The sequence below is a fragment of the Propithecus coquereli genome, unplaced genomic scaffold (assembly GCF_000956105.1).
Source record: "Propithecus coquereli isolate 6110/MARCELLA unplaced genomic scaffold, Pcoq_1.0 Scaffold5, whole genome shotgun sequence".
Taxonomy (NCBI): Eukaryota; Metazoa; Chordata; class Mammalia; order Primates; family Indriidae; genus Propithecus; species Propithecus coquereli.
Window position 1 is genome coordinate 15,393,722 of NW_012150840.1, and position 25,425 is coordinate 15,419,146.

General features: G+C 52.3%; 1 protein-coding gene across 3 annotated transcripts in view; it reads left to right on the top strand.

The window, feature by feature from the left end:
- JDP2 (Jun dimerization protein 2) overlaps positions 1 to 16,962 on the top strand; it is a 40,535-nt gene extending 23,573 nt beyond the window's left edge. For 2 of the 3 annotated variants that reach the window (XM_012656095.1, XM_012656097.1), the window contains exons 3-4: positions 8,171 to 8,275; positions 15,834 to 16,961. In XM_012656095.1, coding sequence (XP_012511549.1) covers positions 8,171 to 8,275; positions 15,834 to 16,019 — 291 coding nt within the window. In that variant the 3' untranslated portion in view covers positions 16,020 to 16,961. Of the gene's footprint in view, positions 1 to 8,170; positions 8,276 to 15,833 lie in introns of all 3 variants that reach the window. The other variant, XM_012656096.1, reaches the window with a different exon arrangement.
- The last annotated feature ends 8,463 nt before the right edge of the window (positions 16,963 to 25,425 follow it).

Genomic DNA, 25,425 nt, shown 5'->3' on the forward strand with positions numbered 1-25,425 from the left:
TGAACTGAGTACCATCCTTCAGACTTGTCCGTGAGGACCCAGTCCCTGCCCTCAACTGTGAGCCTTGGAGCAGGCCCTTTCCTTCCCTGGGCCTCAGTTTCCTCGCCTGTAAAATCTAGGCATCGGCCTGGGTGCTTTCCAAAAGCCCCTTTCTGGCACTAAGGGCTGTGAAAGCAGAGACTTCTTAAAAGGAGGTGGGGTGCATCCTCCCTACATCTCACTCCCTCTCCCCTCCGTCAAGCCAACACTGCCCTTGACGGCTGGATGAAGGAAAACCAGGGAAGTCAGAGCCAGCAGGGACTTTGGAGAGACAGCCTGGTGTCATGGGTCAAACCTCTGCCTTTTCCCAGCTCGGCAGCCTGGGGCAGGCACTTCACCTGCGGAGCCTCAGTTTTCTCACCTGTAAAATGAGGCCCATGTGAGCCACCCGGCAGATGTGTTAGTGAGGCGGAAGCTGTTGTGCTGATTAAAGATGAGCCACAAGGGCCAAGGGGTGAAGCGATCCACCCAAGGTCATCAAGGTCACAGACTGGAACTCAGGTCTCTGAGGACAAACCCTGCCCGGGTCTGTCGCCAGAGGTCATAAATCAGCAGCCCGTGGGCCGCGCAGATGTGTTTTGTTTGGCTCCCACGGTGTTCCTAAAATGGAATTAGTTGCCGATGTTAAAAATTGGGAGATTTTACTTTAAAATTTCATAGTTTCAACTTGTCTTGAAAACTTGGAAGATTCGGCAGCACGGAGGCTGCATCACACCGGGGATGGCTGGGGTATCCCTCCCTGTGCAGCCCTCCTCCTCCTCTAGTGGCTAGTTACCTGCTGGGGTGACTTGAGTTTGCAGCCCCAGCCTTGGACTGGCCATTTGTCCCTGCCCACGGTTCACGGAAGCAGCCCCGTATTTCACTGAGGCCCACCGAGGTCCAGCCCTGGGCCATTTGAGTGAGAAAGCGGGAGCGTCAGGAGGGCAGAGTTTCCAACAGTCCAGCCCCAGGGGAGAGGCTGGACGGGAGGCCTGGCCCCTGCAGACTGTGGAGGTCAGCAAGGGTGTAGGCCGAGGGCCCCTGGGGTTTCCTCCTTCCTCCCCCATGGAGCAGGAGGAGGCAGAGGAGGTTGTGTGTCCAGCTGGCTAAGGTCTTGCCCCTGGGCTGCCCTGCTTCGTTGATGCAGGGTGGGTGTACAGCAGCCCCTTGGCTCGGTGCAGCCCTGTTTAGGAGGGGGAATGTCTGGTATGTCTGGTATTTGGGTGTTTACTTCCCAGGGTGCTCTGGGCCCCTGGTGTTGAAATGTGGCTTCTCCATGCAGGGGGGCCCTGGTGGGCCTGGCTGGCTGCTCTAGGGCTATTGCTTCAGGCCTGCTCAGTGACAACTCAGCATGCCCTGAGGCACCCTCACCCTGGTGCTCCCTCTCCCAGGTCTCCTTCCCATGCCACATTCTGCCCGGGGCGGGGTGGGGGGGGGGCTGGGTGTGCTGCTGCTATCCACAGCGCTGCCTCCGCCTCCCCCGGGCAGGCAGCAGGGTGGTTGCGGAGCCTTCTTGTATTCCACACTCTGGGCTGGAACTCAGTGCTCCTTACAACCCTGTGCGGCAGGGCTCCGCTCAGAGAGGCCAAGTGACTTTCCCAGGAGCACACAGCTGGTCTGTAGCAGAGCTTCTGGGGGACTCAGGCCCTGCCGACCCTGATGCGCGAGTCTCGGATTAGCCTGGTTCTGTCTGCCCATGTGATGACTCTTAGTGTGAGATGAAGCCCTTCCTACTTTGGCCACTGTGATTAGCGCTGGGCTTTTGAGTTTTCCTCTATTTTTGCTTGTCGCATGCTTTATCGCTCTTTTCCCTCACCGCTTTGTCCACACGAGAGTTTCTGTATTTTCAGTGCCTTGGGTTGAAAGTGTCATTTCTCTTTCTCATTCTTTCTCTTCATGAGTCCTGTAAGATATATTTTTGAAAATGCTTGTGAAAAGTTAGAATTCCAAATCACATCTGGGCTGCTAGTGCCACTGTGAGAAAGCTGTGCGGCCCGCCAACGGGACCCGTCCTTTAAACTGCGCAGCTTGAATGCGACACACTCATGTTAATTGTGCAAGGAAAAGCAGAATGGTCGTGGCCCTTAGAGTTGGAAGCTTCTGCCGCTGCTTTGCGTTCCCATCACCAGGTGTAGCTGAAAAGACTGGGGGCCTTGGTACCACATGTGGGGGACACATGCAGACCACCCACCCCTTGAAGAACAAGAGGCACTCAGACCCTGGGGCCAAAAGACCTGGGTTCGAATTCTGAGCTGTCACTGAGCATCCTAGAGGCCTTGGAGCTGTCCCAGGTGGCTACCGAGACAGCGAATAAATATAGTTGATTTAATTAATCCATACGCACTGAGGGCCCCTTCTGTGCTGTGCTCAGCTCCTATGGCCCAGTGATATTAGTGAAGGAGAGAAACTGAGATACTGATGTAAATAGGTTAACTATGGGTGGGTGAACTAACGTTCTCAGCGGAGACTGACAAGAGGCAGACGCACACGTGGAAAAGGCAAGTGAAAGGACCTTGAAGGAAATAAACGGAGAAATAATGGGGGGGGGATTTATTTTAAATTGGGGTTGCCAGCGAAGGTGTCCACAAGAAGTCTCAGTAGAGGGAACAGCAAGTGCAAAGCCCGGGACCAGGGAAGAATGTGGCATTCTGGGGAAGAGGAAGGAGGGTCTGTTGTTGGAGCTGGGGGTAGAAGAGAGCAGTGCGGTCAAGGTCAGAGAGGCAGGCGGGGCCAGGTTGCTCGGTCCTGCGGACCCTGTGAGGGAACCTGGAATTTGTTCCGTAAGTGATGGAAGCTGTTGGAAGGATTTAAGCAGAGGAGCTGTCTTGCGTTTTGACAAGGGAGAGCCCTTAGGAGCCGTTGCAGTCGTCCAGCGGCAGAGGCGGCGAGGGCTTGGGCCAGGGTGGAGGCGGCAGAGACGGAGAAGTGTGAGTGGGTCATCACAGCCCGTTGCTAAATGGACCGTGTGCCCTTCACAGCCTCTAGCGCAAACGTCACTGTGCACACGACCCATCCCCTGGGACTCATATAATATGCAGATTCTGACACAGTGGGGCTGGGGGGGGAGTTCGAGATCCTGCATTTCTAACAAGAGCTCAGGGGAGGCTGATACCACGGCCTGCGCACCACACTGTGTTTCTCTACCCAAGACTACAGCTCCTGCCAAGTGACTCTCTCCCGTGGCCAAGCGACAGCTGTCCCCAGGTTCCAGTAATCACTCCTGCCCCCGGCCCCTTTAGACCTGGGGTGTTAGTGACTCCTCACTGCTGCTGGTCTGGGGTTCCCTAAACTCCGTCCACCGCTCTAAATAGTTCCCTCATTAAACTCTCTTTAGGGACCCCTTTGAGTGAGCCATCTGTTTCCTGCCAGGACTCCTGAGCCAGGGGGTCCAACACCTACAGAGGCCACTCACCTCTGTTTGATTTTGTTGGCTGCCACATAAGGGCCCTTCTGCATCCAGGCTTTGCACTGCCCCCGTGGTTCTAGAAGCGTCACTCTGGGTAGGATTTCTCCCCTGCATCACTGGGGACCATCTTCAGCTCCTCGCTATCCCCTGGCACCACTGGACTTTAAAAGGGTGGAGCCGTGGTGTCCGGGCACTCCAGTGTCAAGTGGCAGGAAGCTTCTCAAACTCCCTCCAGGCCAATGGAGGAATTTTTGGGGCAGATTTGGGGGTGTCCCTCACGGACCGTAAGGACAGGGAGCTTAGGCAGGTCTCATGGGGTAGGTTCAAGAGGACCAAGACAGTTTCTTTCTCTGTGTGTACCTTCTGTCTGTCCACTGTGTGTCCCTCTGTCTGTCTAGGCCGTCAGCCTCTGTCCCTGTTGGTGTGTTTATCTCTGTGTCTCGGCCTCTCTCCACCTCTCTCCACCTGTCTTTGTCTCTCTGTGGTCTGTGTGTTTCTCTGTCTCTGTCTCTGCTTCTCTGTCGGGGGCTCTCTTTCTCAGGGCCTGGGTGAGGTGCCCGGCGCGTGCCACTGAAGGAGGCACTTGCCCTCAGGTGCCCTGGGGACCTCGCCTGCCTTAGCCTGGTCCAGGCCCGGCTTTTCCCTCTGTCACCCCTTCTCTCTCTGTCTCCCTATTTCTTTGTCTCTCTGATGCCCTCATAGAGCCGAGGGGTTGTTTCTCTCTTGCCACAAGGTCTCCGGCCCCTGCTCATTTCTGTCCTTCAGTGGCCTGACCTTTCGCCTCCCAGGCACACGGCTAAGTCGGTCGCCACCTGCATGTTCCCCGGTCCAGCACGCGGCATCTCTGAGTGCACTTTTTAGTCCCAGGAGAGGGAATGTAGCCCAGCTTCGGCTCAGCCATCCACACCTCGCGCAGTTGGCTGTGGCCGGGGGCCCGGCTCCCCTCCCCTCGGTGGGGCTGACTACGGGCTCTCTGAGGAGGGTGCGGGTGGGGGGCTGAGCCACAAAGGGCCCGCTTGGTCCCTCCACCAGTGTGCAGTGTGGCACAGGAGCACCCTCACTGCCAGGACACAGACAGCCTTGCCCTGGGGCCTTGCCCTGGGGATTGGGGGAAAACTAAGTTCGAGAACAGGGAGGGATACGTTCCCCTCCCACCGCCTCGCCCCATCTCCTGGTTCTTTAAATGCGTCGAGCGTCATGCTGCCTCCTCCTCAGACGTCCCGGTTCCTCCAGCTGTATCTGCAGAAAAAGGAGTCAGCTCCCATTTTGGGGTTCCGGTTTCAGATGTCAGAGTCGTGTGTGGTGAAAACACTCTGCTGTTTTTCACCCGACTGTGGCCAAATGCTTTAGAGAATTCAAGAGGCATCGGGAAGCAGGAGGCAGCAGCCTTGACTCTGGGGACGAAAGGAGAGCCTGGAAGAGGGCAGGGAGTCTCCAAATAGTCCCAGTTGAGGGGCGCAGGTCTCGGCACAGCCCCAGTTAGCTGGGAGAATGGAGAAGGCGCAGGGGCCTGCCGAACTGCGGGCTTGTTTCTGGCTGGGCCTCAGCAGCTGCTTTCTTCATCTCTGGGCAGCTCTTAAACAGCAGCAGGAGGATTTAGGGAGACAGGGCACAGCGTCAGCAGGGAAGGTGTGGGGATGGGGCTCTGGGCCACGTCTTGCCTTACTGGGAGACGGCAGCCGAGGTGGGGCATGGGCGCAGGAGAGGCCTGGGGGCAGGTTTGGAGGCTGTTAGGGGCTGCGGAACTGGGGGCTTTAGGCCTAAGCACACCCTGGGTTCTTTCCGGGCCTGCTTAGGATTGATTCGCGCAGACCTGCCACAGCCTTCGGGGCCTGCACCCCCGAATGTAGACTCTGCCTTCAGCCAACGTGCTTCTGGGGAAGGCAAGACCCAATCCCAAGCTTCGCTGGTACAGAGAGAAGAGACCATGCCTGCAGAGAAGGCTCTGTGAGCGCTGGGGAAAGGCTATGCAGAAGCAAACATGGGCAGTAAGTCATTTTGTAGCTAAAGAATCCAGGCCTGTGGCATCTTTCTCTGGAATCCTTTATTACCTTCATTCATCTGAGCCCCTACTGAGTGCCGGCACTGCGCCAGCTGCTGGGCATGTGCAGGTTCCCGTCCTCCAGACCAGCAGGGGAAACAGGGACTCCACAAACCAAGGTTTTTGTTGGGATGTGATTCTTACAGTGCTGTAGCGGCATAGAAAAAGCAGTCAATTCTGTCTGGGCAGCCAAAGAGCCTTCCTGGAGGAGGTGACATTTACTCCTGCAGGCTGAGTCAGGGTTTACCGAGTGGGACAGGAAGGATCTCTCAGTCAGGGCCGAGAGGGCCAGGCTGGCTTGGAGGAGGGTGAGACATTTGGAGTAGAGGGTGATGGCAGGGGAGGACTCATGTGGCTGGACAGGGGAGGTGGAACAGCCCCCAATCTGGGCATCAGCCTGGTCCAATCCATCTCTTAAACTTCCCTCCAGCTGCTGCTGCTCCTGCTTTCTGTGCAGTGAGGCCCTGCGCGACATGGCGGAGGGAGCTGGGGCTCGGAGGCCAGAGGTGGGGAGGGCTGGAGGCCCCGCGTGCCCGGGCTGCACACATCACCTTGGCAGTTTGTGGGCAAACCCTCTTGGCCGAGGGGAGATTGCACTGCCTGCCACTTCCTCCAGTTCCTTCCCCTGCCTGTCGTCACGGTTACCTCGTCCTCCTTGGGGGTGAGCTTGAGGTTGGGCGGAATCAGTTTGGGCCAGGTTTCTCTTTTCCCAGACGCGGGTCAGCCAGAGGAGCTGTCACTTCTGGTTGGGTTTCAAAGGAGGCCATGGGCTGGGAGGTGCTGGGTGTGGTGCTGTTGACAAGGCGCCTCTCCAGCAGCCTCCCAGGTGGGGTGGGCGTGGGGCAGGGGAAGCTCGGGGGTGGCGGGCAGGGGAAGAGGGCTGCCCTGCCAGGGCCTGTGCCGGTGGTGCTGGTCTCAGGCCCAGGCCCTCTGTCCTGGGCTCCCAGGGCATGCCGGGAGTGTGCAGAGAGAGGCTGTTTATTTTCCTGGCCTGTGGCCCTCTGGGCTGAGACGTTGTTCCAGGCCTTGGGCTGCCAGAGTCACCACCCCCTGCTCCCCCCGCAGCTGGAGAAGTGAGAGAATTGGCAAGCCCAGGACAATCCAACAACTCCTCCAGTGGCCTCTGACTCTGGGCTGTCCCCAGCCCAGCCCACACAGCCCCCGTGTGTCCTTCAGATTTTCTTGGTAGGTAATGGATGGCGAGAGGTGCCATGTCAAAGTGCTTCTGATGGCCTGGGGCTGCAAGGGCCAATGGTCAAGCAGGAAGGTTGAAACCGGAGAAATCTGAACTCAAATCCTGGCTCTGCTGCTTCCTGGTCGAATGGCTAGTTGTATGGCCTTGGGCAAATTGAGCTATTGAGCCTCGGTCTCACTGTCTGTAAAATGGTACAGTAATAGCACCTTCCTCACAGGACTTGGATTATGAAGATGAAATAACATGTTTAAAGCATTTAGCAAAGTAGCCAACAAATGCCACCTCTTATTATTACTAATGAACAATAACAGCAACTTTGATTCAAAGTCTGTGTTGGGGAGCAGTGAGTTTCCTCCTTCCCATTTCATGGGTCCTATTTCATGCACGGTGAACTTCCTAACGTGTCCAGGGGGAGAAGCAAGCCTGGAGACTCAGGAGGCCCATCGCTTGTGCCCCTGGGGCCCCAGCTCTCTCACAGGTGAGCATCCTTGCAGAGGAACATGCAAGGGCAGGGAAAAGGGTTAAAGCCAGGTGAAGAGATGGTTAGCAGCAGAAAGAAATAGATCCGAGCATTTGGGCGGATCAAGAGAGAGGAGTATTGGGTATGGAGGAGCAGTGAAGGTTGAAAATCCCAACGGAGGGTAAGGGGGTGGGGAACAAAGGCAGCCACGGAGGGGAGATGGGGTGGGAATCGAATGTGGGACCTGGGTCCGTGCCCAAGGCATTGTAAAGGAAGTGCCTGGGAACTGCTGGCCTGGAAAATCGCGCCCAGAAGGCTTGGGCTGGGCAGGAGAACAGGCTGTCACCACCCGCTGGGTGCCACCTCTGTGTGAGTAGACTCGCCAGGCTCCCGGCCTCCTGAACTCTGGCAGAACCCAGGTGTCTGTCTTGGTCTGTTTTGTGTTTTATTCTATAACAGAACACCCCATCCTGAGTAATTTATAATGAGCAGAAATTTTTTGGCTCACAGTTCTGGAGGCCGGGAAGTCCAATGTCAAGGTGCCGACATCTGGCGAGGGCCTTCTTGCTGCGTCATCCCAGGGCAGAAGGCAGAAGGCAGAAAGCAAGAGAGTGCAAGAGGGCAAGAGAAGGCCGAACTTGCTCTTATAACAAGAGCTCACTGTCCACACGTCAGCATTAATCCATTCGTGAGGACAGGGCGCTCGTGACCTAACCACCTCTCGAAGGTCCTACTGCTCGACGCTTTTGCACTGGGGATTAAGTTTCCAACACAGGAACTTGGGGGACTCACTGAAACCACAGCAGTGTCCTGCCCTTCTGGGACACTGACTCCTCTCCAGGATGCCCACACGCTCTGAGAGGACCCCTAGACTGGCTGGGAGACGTCTCCATCTCTCTCGCCGGTGAGGCTGGCGGACAGTGACTGCTCCCTCACTGTCAAGGAGGGGGTCAGGAAGGGGGAATTGTCCCTCCGTCTGTCTGTGTGTCGGGAGGGAAGCTACACTCCAGGCCTGCCTCATGTCTAATCCGTGGCTCTGTGCCCTCACAGCTAGACGAGGAAGAGGAGCGAAGGAAAAGGCGCCGGGAGAAGAACAAAGTCGCAGCGGCCCGATGCCGGAACAAGAAGAAGGAGCGCACGGAGTTTCTGCAGCGGGTGAGCGGGGCAGCTGGCCGGGCGCGGGCCTGCCCATTCCTCAGAGAGGGCTCGTGCACTCTGGGCCAGGAGAGGCCGTCAAATGACGCGCAGTCGTTGTGCACCTGCTGGCAGCTGCCCAGGCAACCTCGGCCCCTCCGGTCCTCCCCGCCTCCCATCTAATACCAGCCCCCCACCAAGACAGGCCAGCCTGCAGCAATTCCTGCCCATGTTCACCCCCTGGAAGCCCAGAGAAGGAAGGAGGGGTCAAGTTCCCCTCTGCGAGGTTAGACCCTTAGTGCTAACTGACCAGGATGACCCAGGACTGCTACTACCCATTTTGGTCCCCTGGTAGCTACCGAAGGTGTCTAGGGTGGGTGCTAATGGAGCTAGGAGGTAACATCCTGCATGTGGCAGAGAACACAGCCCCTGGGCCGGCTACTGGCTCAGCCAGCCCTGGATCCCATCTGGCCAGCCCCTCAGCCCCACTGAAGATGGCCCCTGAGCTCTTTGCTGCTGTCCCCAGAGATCAGAGGTCAGCTCTGCCTCCAGAGGTCAGCCGGGAGTGGGGGCCTTTCCCTCCGGCCCAACCGCCCCTTCAACCGGAAGGGGCCAAACAAAAGGGTTGGTCCTTCCCCCCCCCGAAGCCCGGCCCCCAAAACCCCCCTGGAATTTGGGAAGGCCAGGGCAAGGGGGAACAAGGCCAAAAAACCCAACAAGCCAAAACGGGAAGAAGCCCAACCCCCCCAACCCCCATCACTGGTTCATCACTGAACAATGATAATAACCATGTATAATAATAACATAACGGGTCAGGTGCCATTCTACAAGTATGCGATAATTAACAATAGTTGCCAGTATTTGTAAAGTTGGGCACGGTGCTAAGTGCTGTGTGTGCCTTATCTCATTTCATTGGCATAAGAACCATGAGGTGGGTGACTTCATTATTCCCTTTCTACAGAAGAGGAAACTGAGGCACAGTGAGGTTAAGTAACTTGCCTCTTGGTCGCCTCTCAGCAACCGAGTGGTAGCACTGAGAGTCAAGCCTGCAGCCAACCTCAAAGCACCTGTCCCTTGCTATATTGGCTCTGCTTCATTCATTTATCCTTTTGTTTGTTCGCTGATTCAACAAGTGTCGTGAGGATGTACTAAGTGCCCTGCGCTGTGCTGGGTGCACCAGGGGACATACAGGAGGGGCAGACATGGGCTCCCTGTGGGAGCTGGGGAGACAAGGCAGGGTTGGCCTCGTGTTTTTGGACACTGGGGGTCTGTGGATCTCTTCTCATGCTCACAACAAGCAGAGAGCTATCCTGAGGCCATGGTGGGGACAGCGTAGGGCCATGTGTATCCCTCCAGGCTGCAAGTGTCTAGGGCAGGGCAATGGTTATTGTAGGCAGGAGATAGACCCCCAGAACGACCTTGAAAGAGGTGGTGGCACAACATTGGGCTGGAAGTTTTCAAGAAGTTTCTAAGATGCTTCAAGACAGATGGGGTATTGCATAGCTCATTTCCAGCACCAGGTGCCTGCCATGGCAGCACTGGGCAAGGCACCACAGGGAGTAGAGAAGCTTCACATAAGGTCCCTGCCTTTGAGGCTGGCCAGCCAGTTGGCAGCAAGACAGGCCCGAGTGCACAGCACGCCAGTAACACACCGGCACAATAAACGTGTCAACTAAACAACACTCGCTGCTTCTCACATTCTGGTAGCACTTGCTGAGCACCTACTGCGTGCCAGGCATTTCACGTGTCTCATTTAATCCTTATAACATTCCAGTGAGGTGAATATTAATTAATTATCCCCATTTTAGGGACTGACCTGTAGCTCAGAGAGGTCAAGTTGCTTGCCCAAGGTCACGGTGCTAGCAAGCCCTGGGCTCGGATTCATCCACCCATTTCCTGATCCATCCGCCCAGCCAGCAAGTGTTAGCAAGTGTCCCCTGCACAGCGGACAGGCGGACGAGGTCTGCGGTGGGATGGCAGACAGGAAACGAGGAATGGTGACGTGGGCTGAGCCTTACGCTGAGCAAGCCCGGCGAGCTGGGAGATCACTCAGCAGGGGCCCTGTCCCAGCCTAGGCAGAGGAAAGACTGCTTCAACTGAGACGTGGAAGAGAGTAGGAGCTAAGGAGATGTCAGGGGTTACCAGGAGCGGCACAAGCACAGGCACAAGGTATCGTTTAGGGGTGTGTTTAGGCCCTGGAAGAATGTCGGGTGGCTGGAGTTCTGAGTACTAAGTCGGGGAGTGGAGAGGCAGGCAGGGCCCAGATCCTTCCTGTGTAGGGTCGGCCTGTGTGCTGGATTGCCCGGGACACCCCAGTTTGTGCCTGTCGTCCTGGCCCAATGATTAGCAGCCCCTCTTTCGCTCTCACAAGTGTCCCCGTCAGGATGATAAAGTCTGTGGTCACGGAGAGCCATCGAAGGGTTTCCAGAGGGGAGAGGCATGCCTTCAAAAGATCCCTCTGCTGCAGTGTGGGCACAGATTCTGGTGGGGAGATTGGTTTCGGGGGGGTTGTGTTGTCCCAGTGAGAGAGAAGCGTGCAGCTTCGGGGCCTGGGAGGGAGATTTGGGCAGCACCGTCTGGGCCCAGGCCCCGTCCTCCCCTTACCCCCGTGCTCCCCTGCTGGCCTTGGAAGCGAGGTTGGGTGTGAGGTTTAGGGCACAGATGCAGATGGCCATGTTGATGGTCCGTGCCTGCAGACCTTGGGGATGTTCTCGTAATTTATTTTTAACAGATAAGATATTAAGATATTAACAAGGTATAAGATATAAGATATTAACAAGGCTACGAGGTACCTATATTATTAATAGATATTAATTATTTATTAAATAAAGGAATACATATATGATTGGGATATATATGTATATATGTGTGTAATACATACACACACACATACAGTCAGCCTTCCATATCTGTGGGCTCCACATCCGTGATTCAACCAACTGAGGATCAAAAATATTTGGGGGACGGGCGCGGTGGCTCACACCTGTAATCCTAGCACTCTGGGAGGCCAAGGCGGGTGGATCGCTCAAGGTCAGGAGTTCGAGACCAGCCTGAGCAAGAGCGAGACCCCATCTCTACTAAAAAATGGAAAGAAATGATCTGGACAACTAAAAATACACATATATAAAAAAAATTAGCTGGGCATGGTGGCACATGCCTGTAGTCCCAGCTACTTGGGAGGCTGAGGCAGAAGGATTGCTTGAGCCCAGGAGTTTGAGGTTGCTGTGAGCTAGGCTGACGCCACGGCACTCACTCTAGCCCGGGCAACTCGAGACTCTGTCTCAAAAAAAAAAAAAAAAAAAATTGGGGGGAAAAAGAAACATCTGTATTGAACATGTACAGACTTTGTTTTCTTGTCAGTATTCCCTAAACAATGCAGCATAGCAACTATTTGCATAGCGTTTATATTGTATTAGGTATTATAAGTGATCTAGGAGTGATTTAATGTGTATGGGAGGTTATATGCAAATACTATGCCATTTTATATAAGGAACTTGAGCATCCTTGGATTTTGGTGTCCTCGGGGAGTCCTGGACCCAATGCCCCATGGATACTGAGGGAGGACTGTATATATCGATATATTATAAAAGTCACCCCACCACCACCCTTGACCCCTGGGCACCCAGATCCACCCCTGGGAGATTCTTACTACATCTCAGAGTTCACCTGCATAGACCAGCCAAAGCCCTGAACCCCAGGCAGAGGGCAGGCTTTGGGACGGGTCAGGCCGACACCCTGCAGGACCCTGGGCTACCTCAATATGTCCTCTGCCTGCAGTCAGAAGCAGTGGCCCTAGGCTTCTCCCTTCTCTCACACTGGCCTCTGTCGCGCTGCTGTGCCTAACACAGGTTCTCTGGGTATTGGTAGCAGTGATACCATCTCACGCTCTTCATCACCACCCTTGCCTTGAAGTCACAGCGACTCTCGGGGGAGGCGAGGCAATGACAAGCATCGTGAGGGATTAAAGGTTTCCTCAAGACAACACAGCAGCCGAGTCAGGCTACAACCCTGAACTTTCTCTACCGCCCAGCACGTTACTAGGGTGGCCCAGACTCAGAGAAATCGGGAAACTTGTCTGCAGAGGCACAGCTAGTGGGTAGCAGAGTCAGGGCTTCAATCCAGATAGGGTTTTTTGGCTCAGAAGGCCACATCAGGCTGCTTCCTAACTCTTACAAAAACTAAGTGGAATTCTGTTTTATGTGCTTTAGAGTAACTTTTATTTTCTTTTTATACATTCAGACAGTCTTAATGCTTAAGTCCCCTGGGCCAGTCATCATATTTTCTGGGAGGAAATTGAGCCCCAGAGAGGCAACGTCACTTTGCCAAGGTCACACAGCCAGGATGAAAAGCCAGGACCCCCAGCCCTGCGCTGGTATTTTCCTACCGCCTTTGCTGACTGCAGCGTAGGAGGCAGAAACTTAACTTGCATTAATTCTATTCTAAAACAACAAATGGTTTCATTTTCTCTAGGGCAATAAACATCTTCCAGAAGGCAAAACAATAAGCAAAAATGCAGAGCTATTCACTGCATAATTAACATGTGGAAGATCCTAGCCCAGTTCTTCATTAATTAGGAAAACAAATCAGGTAATTGCTATTATAAAGCCACAAACCACATCTACAACCGTGGTTAAAAAAGATTCTTCTGAACTTCAACTTATGCAGTAAATAAATATGTAGCACCAAGCGAAAGCTCCTTGAATACAGAAGGAAATAAAACTAAACAGCAGTTATTTACATTCTGACAGCCAAACAGTGGGAACTCAGGATATCCCATGATACGCTCTAACATTTTCCAGCCAACAGAATGTGATGCCATTCCTGTGATAACTGCACGTGTGAGGCAATCTGCCCCACACCTCGCTGGTCTTTCTGTGTGACGCACACAGGGTTGGTTTGACACGCGGTCGTTCCCAGCGGGTGGATCTGGGGGTGGCACCATTGAGTTCTGTCCGACGCTTCCCCTTGCATGTCCAGTTTGAACTTCAAACTCGCTGTACCCCACACCAAACTGCTTCCTCGTCCTTTCCCCTGCTCTCCAGAACAGCTTCGTCCCCGGCTCCATTCCCCGGACCCTTCCTGGGGCTCACAGTCAGCTCTCTGCGCTGTCTCCTTCCTTCTCCGAATCCAGGCAGTCACCAAGACCTGACGATTTTACTTGGAAACATCCTCCTTCTCTTCTTCTCTTTCCTCTTCCTACTGTTCTCTTGCTCATACGTTAAAGTAAAAATTCCTTAAGCCTCTCTAACCCTTTGGTTTACAAAATGCTTTTCCACGTGGGCTCATTTAATCCCCACAATCCTCGCCTTTTCACAGACAAGATAACTGAGACGTTAAGGAACCGGCTCTAGACTCTGATGCTAAACCCACAAGAGTTCCGGAGCCACAGGCCGGCTCTAAACTCACCACTGTGGCTTTGTGCCCTGCTATGTCCTAAAGTGAGCTGTGGTCACACTGGAACATTTTTCTCCTCTAAACACATCCTTAGTCTTCCCGTGTCTGTGTCCTTGTTCACTCAGGGCTGCCTACCTGAAAGTCCTCTGTATCTTCTCTACCCAACCAGAGTCACCCATCTTTCAAGCCCAAGGTCAAACCTGCTGTTTAGCCCTCTCTGACGGTCCTCCGAACCCTGGGTGGTGGTCACCCAGCAAGCTCCGCCCGGCCGTATGAATTTCTCCTTCCCCTTAGGGTGGAAGCTCCCCAAGGGCCATGCTGGGAGCTCATGGCGTTTGGAGCATTCACTGTATACAGCAGGTCCTCAGCAAATCTTCGTGGGTGGGTGGGTGGCTCTGAGATTCGTAGAGGCAGAGGCAGAGGAGAATTTGAAGACAGAGCTTCAGTTTGGCCTGGGGGGACCTGGGTAGTCAGAAGGTTTGTGAGAGGCTCCCAAGGTCACCGGTGAGTCAGACCCAGAGAGCAGGTGGCTAAAATTGGCACGTAAGTGCCCCGGCCTGAGGGGTCCCGTCCTTGTCCTCTGAGATGGACTTCTTTTCAGAATTCTGAGAACCGAGGACCAGGCCATCTTCCCAGTCGTGTCTCAGCCTGTTGAACTAAAAACCTCCATAGCTGGTGTTTAATATTTTCCCCCTGAGCAGTTTTTTCCTTTTGTGAGGCTGTTTTCTCTCTGCTTCTGGTCACGAGGCCTGCAGATCTCAGCAGTTCTGAGTTCCCTGGGCGCCCAGGCTGCCACCTCGGGGGTGAGCACATGGAATGATCTGGTCAGACCGGCTGGTGTGAGGAAGACAGCACTGTGGGGGGAGGGCGTGGGCCCCACCGAGGGCCCCGGAGACCCCAGGGGAGGCTGCTCCACCTGCACCCTGCCAGAGGGCAGGCGGGCCCTGGGCTCGCAGGCTGTCCGGGCATCACGCACGCAGCTGCAGCCATGGCTGCCATGGCTGCTCTTTGACTGAGACAGGTTTCTCAGTCTCTGCACTATCAACATTTTGGGCCAGATGGTTCTTGTTGCAGGGGCCATCCTGTGCCTTGTAGGATTTTGAGCGCATCCCTGGCCTCTCTCTGCTAGATGCCAGTGGCACCCTCCCCTGAGTTGTGACAACCAAACCAAAAATGTCTCTAGACATTGTCAAATGTCTCCTGGGAGGCAAAATCACTCCTAGTTGAGAACAACTGATCTAAAACTTTGCTGGCCCCTGAATAAATTTCCCCTCTCAAACTGGTTATAATTTTTAGACACAGCCCAAGAAAAACCATTCCGATACTTGTCTGTTTTACTGTTTCATCCCTAAGCTTTGAATTGATTTGTCCATGCCCTATCCACGCTATGAACATGTGACACCGCTCCCTCCGCCCACCATCAAATTATCAACACTCCTTCCTTTCCCGGGAGCATTTCCCATTGAGCTGGATGTTCACTGGGAATCTCACGTGAGGTCTATTTGAAAGCTCATTTTGGACCCAGCAGGATGGCTGTCGATTGCCTCTCTGTGAGCAAAGTGTCCGGATTATGGGGATAAGGAAGAGATTATTTAAATAATTATAGACTAATAGCCAGAAAACACATGTTTTAAGAGGAATAATATGCTCACACTGGGCTCATTGATCCCACAGGCCAAAATAGCCCCAACACGCATTTGTCACACATCAAAGCCTTCTGCCTTTGCACCGCCATCTGTGGATCACCTTGGACCCTCACAGACCCTCCATAGACCTGCTTGAGAGCCACTTGGCCTCCATTCTTTTCCCACCCTTTATTTCTTGTGCAAAGGCCCTGAGGCAGGAGAGTATTTGGCATATCTGAGTGACAACGAAGAGGCCACTGAGGCTGGAATGGGTTGGGGGAGGGGAGGAAGGTGGGACATGAGCCTGGCTGGCCCCAGAGTATAGCCTGGATTCATCCCACTGTGACACAGGCCAGTGTCACAGGCGTGGGCACTGTCTGCAGGAAGCCACTTAACCCGGGGGCTCAATGGCAGGCTCTGTGTTTCCTTCAGTGGGAACCCGGCAGGCAGAAAACCGGTGAGTGCCAGCCAGCATGCCCTGTGCCTACCCGCAGGCAGAGCCTCTCCCCAGAGCTGGTCTGTGCTAGAAGCTTACGGCGTGTTTCTGTCCTTGTGCACAGGAATCCGAGCGGCTGGAACTCATGAACGCCGAGCTAAAGACCCAGATCGAGGAGCTGAAGCAGGAGCGGCAGCAGCTCATCCTGATGCTGAACCGGCACCGCCCCACCTGCATCGTCCGGACCGACAGCGTCAAGACCCCCGAGTCAGAAGGCAACCCGCTGCTGGAGCAGCTCGAGAAGAAGTGACCATGGGCTGGGAGGAGGAAGAGGACGAGGAGGAGGAGGAGGAAGAAAAGAGACGAAGAGGGGGGAGGAGGGGGCTCCCAGAGGGCCCTTCCTTGGTGCATGACAAACTATGCGATGAGGTTCAGCACAGCCAGCGTCAGCCGGGCTTTTTTGTGAAACTCAGATCAGCCACACCAGGGGAAGAGCGGGCTGAAGAATCCCAGAGGGACCAAGCGCTGAGACCAAAGTCGACCTGGGGGTAGGGCTGTCCTGCCTGGGGCCCAGCTTGAAGGAGGCAGGACAGAGGCGCCTGGGCCAGAGAGATGCCCAACCTCGGGCACATCTCCAGCCTCTCCGCCAGGACACCCGCCCGAGGGACCTCCGAGCAGCCAGGAAAAGCCATGAGTTGCAACCAAAATGCGGCTGAGGATGGAACTCAGAATGCAACTGCAATCCTCCTGCCCCGCCCCTGGTGCCTCGCTGGAGAGGGGCGTGCTGGGACCCTGACACCTGCCTGCCTCGGTCCAGTGCGGCCCTGCCCGGGACGCGGCAGCTGGGCGCACCCTCGCCGGCCCTGCTGGAGTTTGCTGTGGGCACTGAGGCGCGGGCGCCCTTCCAAAGCACATACTCACTGAATGTTTACAGACTGGCTGTCCGAGCAGGGCTTTCAACTGCACATGTTTTTTATACTTTTTTTTTTTAATATTTTTTACAAAAAAAAAGATTTTATACAAGCAATATATATATGGATTTCTATAATCACTCGATGTGATACAGTATAAATATGCTATGGTTTGTTTGTTAAGAACAGATATCCAGCAGTTATGGCCGTTGTGTGTAACTTCTAAGTACTGTAGTCTCTGGGTGTCGGGGTGGCCGGGGCGGGGGTGGGGGTGTTTCCATCCTTGTAAACCCTTCATAGTACTCAGTCCTGTATCGCTCAGTAAACATCGCTCTTACTTACGCAGCTGCCTCGCGTGGTGTGTGCCCAGGGAGTGGGGTGCCAGGACCGCTCAGGGTCAGGGAGTGTTTGCAGCACCGGCTGGAAGCCCTTAGTCTTCACGACAGCCCTCCCATCTTACAGGTGAGGAAGCTGAGACTCAGACAAGTTAAAGCAATCTGCAGTTACCATTTTGGGAGCACTTAGTTTATTCGCTCATTCCACAGATGTTTACAAAGAGCCTCGGGCGTGTGCCAGGCATTCTACAGGGCACTGGGCATTCACTACAGAATGAAGCGAACCCAGGTTTTGTGCCCATGGAGCGTACAGCAACGAGGCCATCTTGTGCTTGCCTCATGCACTGTCTCGTTTCATCTCTACCACAGCCTGGCCAGGGAGCAGCTATTGTCCCCATTTCACAGATGGGAAATTAGAGGCCCAGGAAGATTAAACTTGCAGCCACCGTTTGTGGAAGACTTATTGTGTGACAAGCATGTGTAGTCTCACATCTCATAACAGCACAAAATAGATACTATTTCTTCCATTTGACAAATGACTTAACTGAGGCTCAGAGAGGGTAAGTGACTTCTCCAAGGTCACCCTGCCTGCAAGGGACAGAGCTGGTGTTTGAACTTTGCCTCTAAAGGACCATGACTCTGGGCCCATGACTCTGACTCCTGTCACCAGCTAACTATGTGATTGTCCCTGTGGTTGAATGTCTCACCTGAATAGAATAGGAAACTTGTGACACCACAGTCATAGATCTTGTTTCTGGGAAGGCTGGGTGGAGTTCCAGGCTGTCGCATGATCGCAGAGGGAAACAGCTACCCTGGGAAATGTGTGCCTGACCCAGGGGAGAGGGTACAGATGGCTCCCTACTCCCCCACCCCAGGTGAATGCCTAGAGCAGGACAGCTCAGTGCCAGTCACACGATTGGCGCGGTTTACCTTGCGCTTGCAGTCACGGGGCATTCTCGTGCATGTTGTTTCCTGTGATACTACAGTGCTCTGGGGCAGGTGGGATGGGAGTTTTAGCTCCCTTGTATGCTAAGGCTTACAAAGGTTAAAGTTTACCTGGATAAACACATGGAGAACTGGGAGCTGACCCCCACTCTCCTGCCTTCTAATCGTACGTCCTTTCTCCTCTGTCGTGGTGCTGATGATGAGCTTCGTGTCAAGAACAACAATGACCTTGGGTCGCTTCCCAAATCACGGACGAGGCCTTCTGAGATGGACTGAAATCGAGAGTAGCTCATTAACACATCTTTAGCCACTCACTCATCTCAGGTTTCCCCCACCCAATCTGCTTGGCCTGGCCTCCCTGAGCCCTGCCCTGGAAACAGCTCACGGTCAGCCACGGCAGCCCACAGTGAGCCCTCGGGCTACGATCCTTCGACGTTTTTCAAGCCATGAGAAAAATGAAGATGTGGACTTACAAGGGCCCTTCCAGTGACCAGACAGATATTCCTGCAGGACGCCTGCCTAACACTAGCCGTGGCTCCCCCGGTCCCATGCTCGGGTGCCATGAGCCAGCATCTCCAGGGTAGAGCCCTCCTTACCCTGCGCAGGTGGGCTGTCTTCTGAAGTCACCAAATCGGTGACTTGTGCTGTGCTGAGCTTGCCCATGGTGTTTCCTTCCTCACCAAGACCACCGCCCCATCCTGCAGGTAGTCAGAAGTCACGATTACAGTCTTCTTCGTAAGAGCTAGTGTTCGTGTACTCTCTGTGTATCTGCCACGGGACATGTGTTACCTTAGCTGCTTCGTACGACCTTGCTGGGAGGGAGGTACTACCACCCCCATGTTTCAGATGAGAAAACTGAGGCACAGAGAGAAAGTAACTCGCCCAAGGTCACAGACCTACCAGGTGGCAGAGCCAGGAGGCTATTGCAGTCTGACTCCAGCTGTATAGAACCTGGGGCTGAACCTCACCACGAGAGGAGGTGTTTGTGATGTGACCTCAGTTGCCAGGGGCACTTGTGCAGGAGGCTGGGAGAGATGGCACAGACCCACCTGTGCCCACAGTACACATTAAGAATTCTCAGCTCCCAGACACGCCATCTCCAAGTGTGTACCGAAGACATACTTTAAAGGCAAACAGGTTCAAGATTGAATCTTCCATTGACTATTAGCCTCATTGTTCGTATCTGTGAAGTGGGAACAGTGATAATCCAAGTCTTTTTTATGGAGTTGTTGTCAGGATCAAAAAAGGAATGGCTATAAAAGTGTTTTGTGAAATATAAACCTCCATAAAAATGGTAATTATTGTGCCCTCTGCTAGCGTGCGTAGCTGTTGACATAGTACAAATTGTTTAAATATCTTTTATTCTCTAAAGGTGGGTTGCAGAGCTTGTGTTCTGACTATGCACCAGTCCCCATGGTGTGATGAATGCCTGGAACCCAAGGGTTCATTCGGCTCTTGATGGGCCACAGTCAGCTGTGCTGGGCTCACCATCCCCTCCCTGGGTGTCAGTGTGTCCTTCTGCCAGGTGGTCATAAGTAAGGCCTGTGTCACCTCTGCCCAAGGTTCTTGTGAAAATCAGTGGAGTTCTTGTATGTAACCGTGGACTGAGAAGGACAAGACCCTTGGCAATCCGATGGGCAGAAACTAACATGTGTTGATCACAATACGGATTAAAGTAAGCTTACATATGCTGCCAGTAGGAAATTGGTGAGACTACTGTGTGTAAAGCAATTTGGAAATAACCAGTAATGCCAAAGCTAAACACATCCTTTGACCTAGCAATTTCCCTCCTAAGTATATCCTTGGGAGGAACTCTGGCATAAGGGCACCAGGAAATGTACAAGAATGTTCACTGATGCTGTGTTTGTATCAAAGAAAAATTAGAAACAAACTAAATACCTATAAACATGAGAACAGATAACCAAATTTTGGTGTTTTCATGACATCAAATGTTATTCAGTGGGTTAAAAAGAATGCATCAGAGCTACATGTATCAATGTGAATAAATCTCAAACACACATGGTTGAGCTGGAGGGTAGGGGAGCAAATTGCAGAAAGATACCGTTTATGTCGTGTTTCTAAACGTGTAAATTGATACTTTGCTGTTTATGGGTACACACGCATCTGGGTAACAGAGGTATAAAAGCATGCACAGGAATGCTAGAAATATCAAAATCAGTAATGGGGCGTGCTCCTGGCAGACGAGGGGGCAGGGACAGCACCCGACAGGTAAGTAGGACACTGGACTTCAACTATGTGTAACATTTCATTTACTTTTTTAAGTAAATTGATGGGGATCAAACGTAGAATGATGCTAGAATTCGCCAGAGGTGGGTGATGCGCACACAGATGTGGGTTATGTTCTCCACACGCCTCTGTATGCTGGATATATTCTGTAATAAAAAAGAACAAGCCACAATACAAGTAGAAGCTTTTGTTTTTTTCCATTTTCTCCTTAGCAAAGTCAGGAAATAAGAACGAATCTGAGATTACAGTGGAGTTGCAGCATATGCTCTTTGAATTTATGAAAATTTAATATGCCTAGAGGGAGAGAGAAACAATTCAAAGGGTGTGAGGAGTTTAGCTGGCCGCGCCCCTCGGGGAGGGTGCCCTGGGGCGAGGGGACCTTGTTGGTCTGCTCTACACCAGTAGGTCCTGGCCCCTGCCGTCTACAGGATGGGCAACTCGGGCATGTTCAAGGTTAATTTGGACTGTCTAGACTTTTCAACCCAACCCCGATGTGAAAAGCAGCTCGATGCACCTGTAAGCGGAGCTGTGGGCTGGAAGCAGAGCAAAGGGAGAGCCTGTTAGACAAGAACCCAGTTTTCACAGGGATGTTCGTTTGCTGTTGCTGCTGTAACAGATTACCACGGATTTTATTATCCCACAGTTCTGGATGTTGGAGCCCAAAGTGGTTCTCACTGGGCTAAAATCAAGGTGTCGGCAGGGCTGTGTTCCTTTTGGAGGGTGTGGGGGAGAGTCCACCCTCTTGCCTTTTCCAGCTTCTAGAGGCTGCCCGCATTCCTCAGCTCACAGCCCCCTTCCACCTTCAAAGCCAGAGACAGCCGGCAGCGCCTTCCTCACACCCCGTTACTCTGACTCTGACTCTCTCCCTCCCTCTTCCATCTTTTAAGGACCCTTGTGATGGCACTGGGCCCACGTGGATAATCCAGAATAATCTCTTTATCTTAAGGTCAGCTGATTAATTCCATCTGCAACCTTAATTCCCTCTTATCATGTGACATAACAATTCACAGGTTCCAGAGATTAAAATGTGGACATCCTTGGGGAGGGGGGCGCATTATTCTGCCTATCACAACCAGAAATTAAGAGTTGCATGTTTTCAGCTATGACCTTTCTCACTACTAGGCAAGAGAGACTGTATTTGCCATGTAAGCGCCATGAGGATGGAGTCCCTGCACCGTGCACACTGCCCTCCCCCTCCCCCTCCGCCCCGTGCCTGGCACAGTGATTGGCACATTGCAGATGGTCAATACACACAATATACACAGACACACACACCAACTCACAGATGGATAATACAGTGCAGACCCAGACAAACACAGTTACATGCACAACATGGATCCATATGTAAATACACAGATACGTTTATTCGCAGATACATGCAGATACACACATTAAAGTAATGAAACTGTTGCTTGTCTTACTCTTTTATATTATAGTTCTGAAATTTTGAAATGCACTGGTTCATCATACTGGGATATATTCTTTCTTTGGGAATAGCTAACTTAGGGTTAATAAGGAGGTTAATTAAACTGGGCATACCGTTTTGGCTTAAAAATTAAATAGTGTGAGAGACTGATTTTCTTGTTTGGCTCCTAACTGTCTCTGTGGGCAATTCCTAAAGAAGCGACTCCCAATGCTTTGGACTATTTGTAGCATAATCACATTTGAGCATCAGCCTCAACCGCTCTAACGGATAGGACTCGTCTGGGTGATCTGTGTTGGATACCTGTTGCACTCCATTTAAAATCCTCTGACTCCAGCTCTATCGCATGACCGGTTCTGAACAGGTGAGCAACTTTACACAGGTGCAACCTGACAAAGCCCCCCACAGGCGCATGCCCTACACCTTCTACTTTTTGTCCTTTGAGACATCCATGGCCACCTCCTTGGCGTTTACATATGCAACCTGGAAAGTGGGGGGCAGGGGTTAATGCCTGTGGGATCTCCCTTGATGAATTGAGAGGGGGAGGCAGAGACAGTGAGTAAATGCTTTTCCCTTTTATCCTCCAGGTGGGCAGCTCAGACATTTGTTTCCTCGGGTCCCTGAAATTGTCTTGCAGGATTAAACAAGACCTGCAGAGGTGATCTATAGAGATGGCCCAACTAAGTAATGCATCTTATACTGGTTTTCTCTCCTTACCTGCTCTACACCTCCTCTCCCTCCTGCTCTGGGATCCCTTCCCAGATGAACCAGCTGAGCACAAGCATTTGTCTGAGGCTCTGCTTATGGCGGAACAAAGGCTAAAACAGTTGGTACTGGAAGTAGCTCCAGAAGTAGACATCTCTTACGGGTTAGCAGCCTGCCTGTGGCTCTCACAGGCAGGGATTGCACTCCTGTGGCTCTACACTTCTGGAGTCCTGGGGACAGCCTGCTCCCATGACTCCATTAGGCATTGCCCTGGTGAGGGCTCTCTGCAGCGGCCCCACCTCTGTGGCATTTCTCTGGGTGGGTCCCGAGGCTCTTTGAGGCATCCACTGAAATCTAGGTGGAGGTAGCTTGTATACTCTACATGCCTGCAGAGTTAGCCTCATGTGGACACTGCCAAGCCTCACCACTTATGCCCTCTGGAACAGTGGCCCAAACTGCACCTGGGCCCCCCAAGCCAGAGCTGGGGCCCCCAAGGAGTGCTGTGCCAGAATCTGGGGAGCAGAGACTTGAGGTGGCCCTGGATAGCGATCTTGAGGTCCCAGTGGTGCCCTGGGCCCCTCCCTTGAAATCATTCTGCCCTCAAGGCCCTGGCACTCAGGGCCTGTGATGGGTGGGGCAGTCTCCAAGATCTCTGAAGTGTCTGCAGGGTCATTCTCCCATGTCTTGGCAAATAGCATCTGGCTTCCTGCTATTCCTACTAATCTGCTTATCAGATGGTCACTTGGCCACACCCTTGGTTTTCTCCACTAAACACACTTTTTTATTCTTTACATGGCCAGGCTGAGAATTTTCTAAATTGTTACATTCTGCTTCCCTTTTGATTATAAATTCTGTCTTTAAATCACTTCTCTCCTTTCAAGTTTTACTATAAGCAGTCAAGAGAAGCCATGCAGCACCCTGAATGTTTGACTTAGAGATTTCTTCCACCAGATATCCTGGTTCGTCTCTCTTAAATTCTGCTTTCCACAAAGCACCAGGACACAGGCACAATTGAGCCAAGTTTTTGTTACTCTATAACAATGATGGTCTTTTCTCCAACTTCCAATAAGACATTCCTCGTTTCCCTCTAAGACCTCATCAGAATGGGCTTTTCTGTCCAGATTTCTACCAGCATTCTGTTCACCACCATTTAGCCACTCCCTGAGACTGAGGCTCTCTCTGCAGCTTTCCTCGTCTTCTGAGCCCTCAGCAGAATCACCCGGAATGCTCCACGCATGGCAATACAGGCTTTTCCAGCGTGCACTTCAAAGCTGTTCCAGCCTCCACCCACTACCCAGTCCCAAAGCTGTTCCCACATGTTCAGGTATTGGTTATGGCAACAGGCCCCCTTCTCTGGTACCAATTTCTGTCTTAGTCTGTTTATGCTGCTGTAACAAAATGCTGCATATTGGGTAATTCATAAAGAATAGAAATTTATTTCTCACAGTTCTGGAGGCTGGGAAATCCAAGGTCAAGGCTCCAGCAGGTTCGGGGGCTGGTGAGGGCTGCTCTCCACTTCCAGGACGGTACCTTGTTGCTACATCCTCCCAAGGGGAGGAACGCTGTGTCCCCCCATGGCAGCAGGGACAGAGGGGTGAGAAGAGGCAAACTCTCTCCTTTTATAAGAGCATTTAATCCCACTGGTGAGGCAGAGTCCTTGTGACCCAATCACCTCCTAAAGGCCACACCCCTGAATATTGTCGCATTGGGGATTAACTTTCAACACGAATTTTGGAAGAGCACAAACATTCAAACCCTAGCAGTAGACATTCTAGCCCATTCCATTCCCTTACTCCACAACCCCCCAATAAGGTAACTGTCATTTACAATTTGGTGTGCACGCTTCCTTACTTTTCCCTCTAATTATGTAGAAAATTAGAAGAAAAATCAAGGAAGCATATATGTATTTCTAGATATGTTTGTAGAATATACAGCATCGCACATTTAAAGGAAATAAGGAGGGAATCATGTTTTACATACGAGTCTGCAACTTGCCTGTTCACTTACATTGTGAACCTCCTTCCAGGCTGTACATGTCAATCTAATGCTTTCTTGGAAACCAGGGCTGCTTACCATCCCATGTGAACGAACAGTGGTCGCTGGGGGGGTTTGATGGCTAAAGAAGAGCCGCAGGATTGAAATTGACAGTTCTTAAAAAGCTACTGTATGTTGCTACAGAAGCATTTATTTAACGCGGCAACAGCATTAAAACAAGACATCAAGGGGTCCAGGTGCAGACTCCGATTGTCCCTTCTCTGGAAAGGCCGTACAGGGCACACTTTCTCTCTAGGATCACATACATGTCACAGGATACCTCGGAACTAGGAAGCTCAGGATGGAGTTTCCACCAGGGCATCCTTTTTTTTCTCCAGAATATTATGGGAGTGCACATGTTTAGGTTACATAATTTGCTTTTGTACAGTTTGAGTCAGAGTTGTAGGTGTGCCCTTAACCCAGATAGTGTGCACTGTACCCATTAGGTGTGCCTTTACCCATCCCCTCCCCCCCCACCTGCTTGATTTCCGTTGAGTTTTACTTCCATACATGCACATAAGTGTTCACTGATTAGTTCCAATGTAGTATTGAGTACATGTGGTGTTTGCTTTTCCATTCTTGCGATACTTCTCCTAGAAGAATGGTCTCCAGTTCCATCCACCAGGGCATCTGATACCCTGTTGCTCATGTAGACACATTTCTTGCTGTGTCACCAGCTCCAACAGCGCAGTCCTCCATGGGTCTCCCCAAAACCAGGTAGAAATCATTCATCTCATTGCTATCAATGAACAATGCTGAAAAAAGTGAAAAGAAAAATAAACACTGCTGACAAGCTAGTACAAACCGCCTTGGAACCCCTCAGACCCACGGTTACAAAACAACACTATCAATCAGTACTTTCAATGCCTTGACCAGGGGTCAGTGCTGTGTAGGAGCAGCTCTTATTTCAGAGAATCAGCTCGTGCCAATTCCAGGGCTGCTGGAATTAACCCTCACAACACACCATGGTATGTATGACCCATCCTTTATTCAACCATTCTCATATCGTTGGGCGCTAATCAGGGTTCTCCAGAGAATCAGAACCAGTAAGAAATGTATATATGTATACATATTTTTTATGTATGCGTGTACAAGTGCTCCATGACTTATAATGGG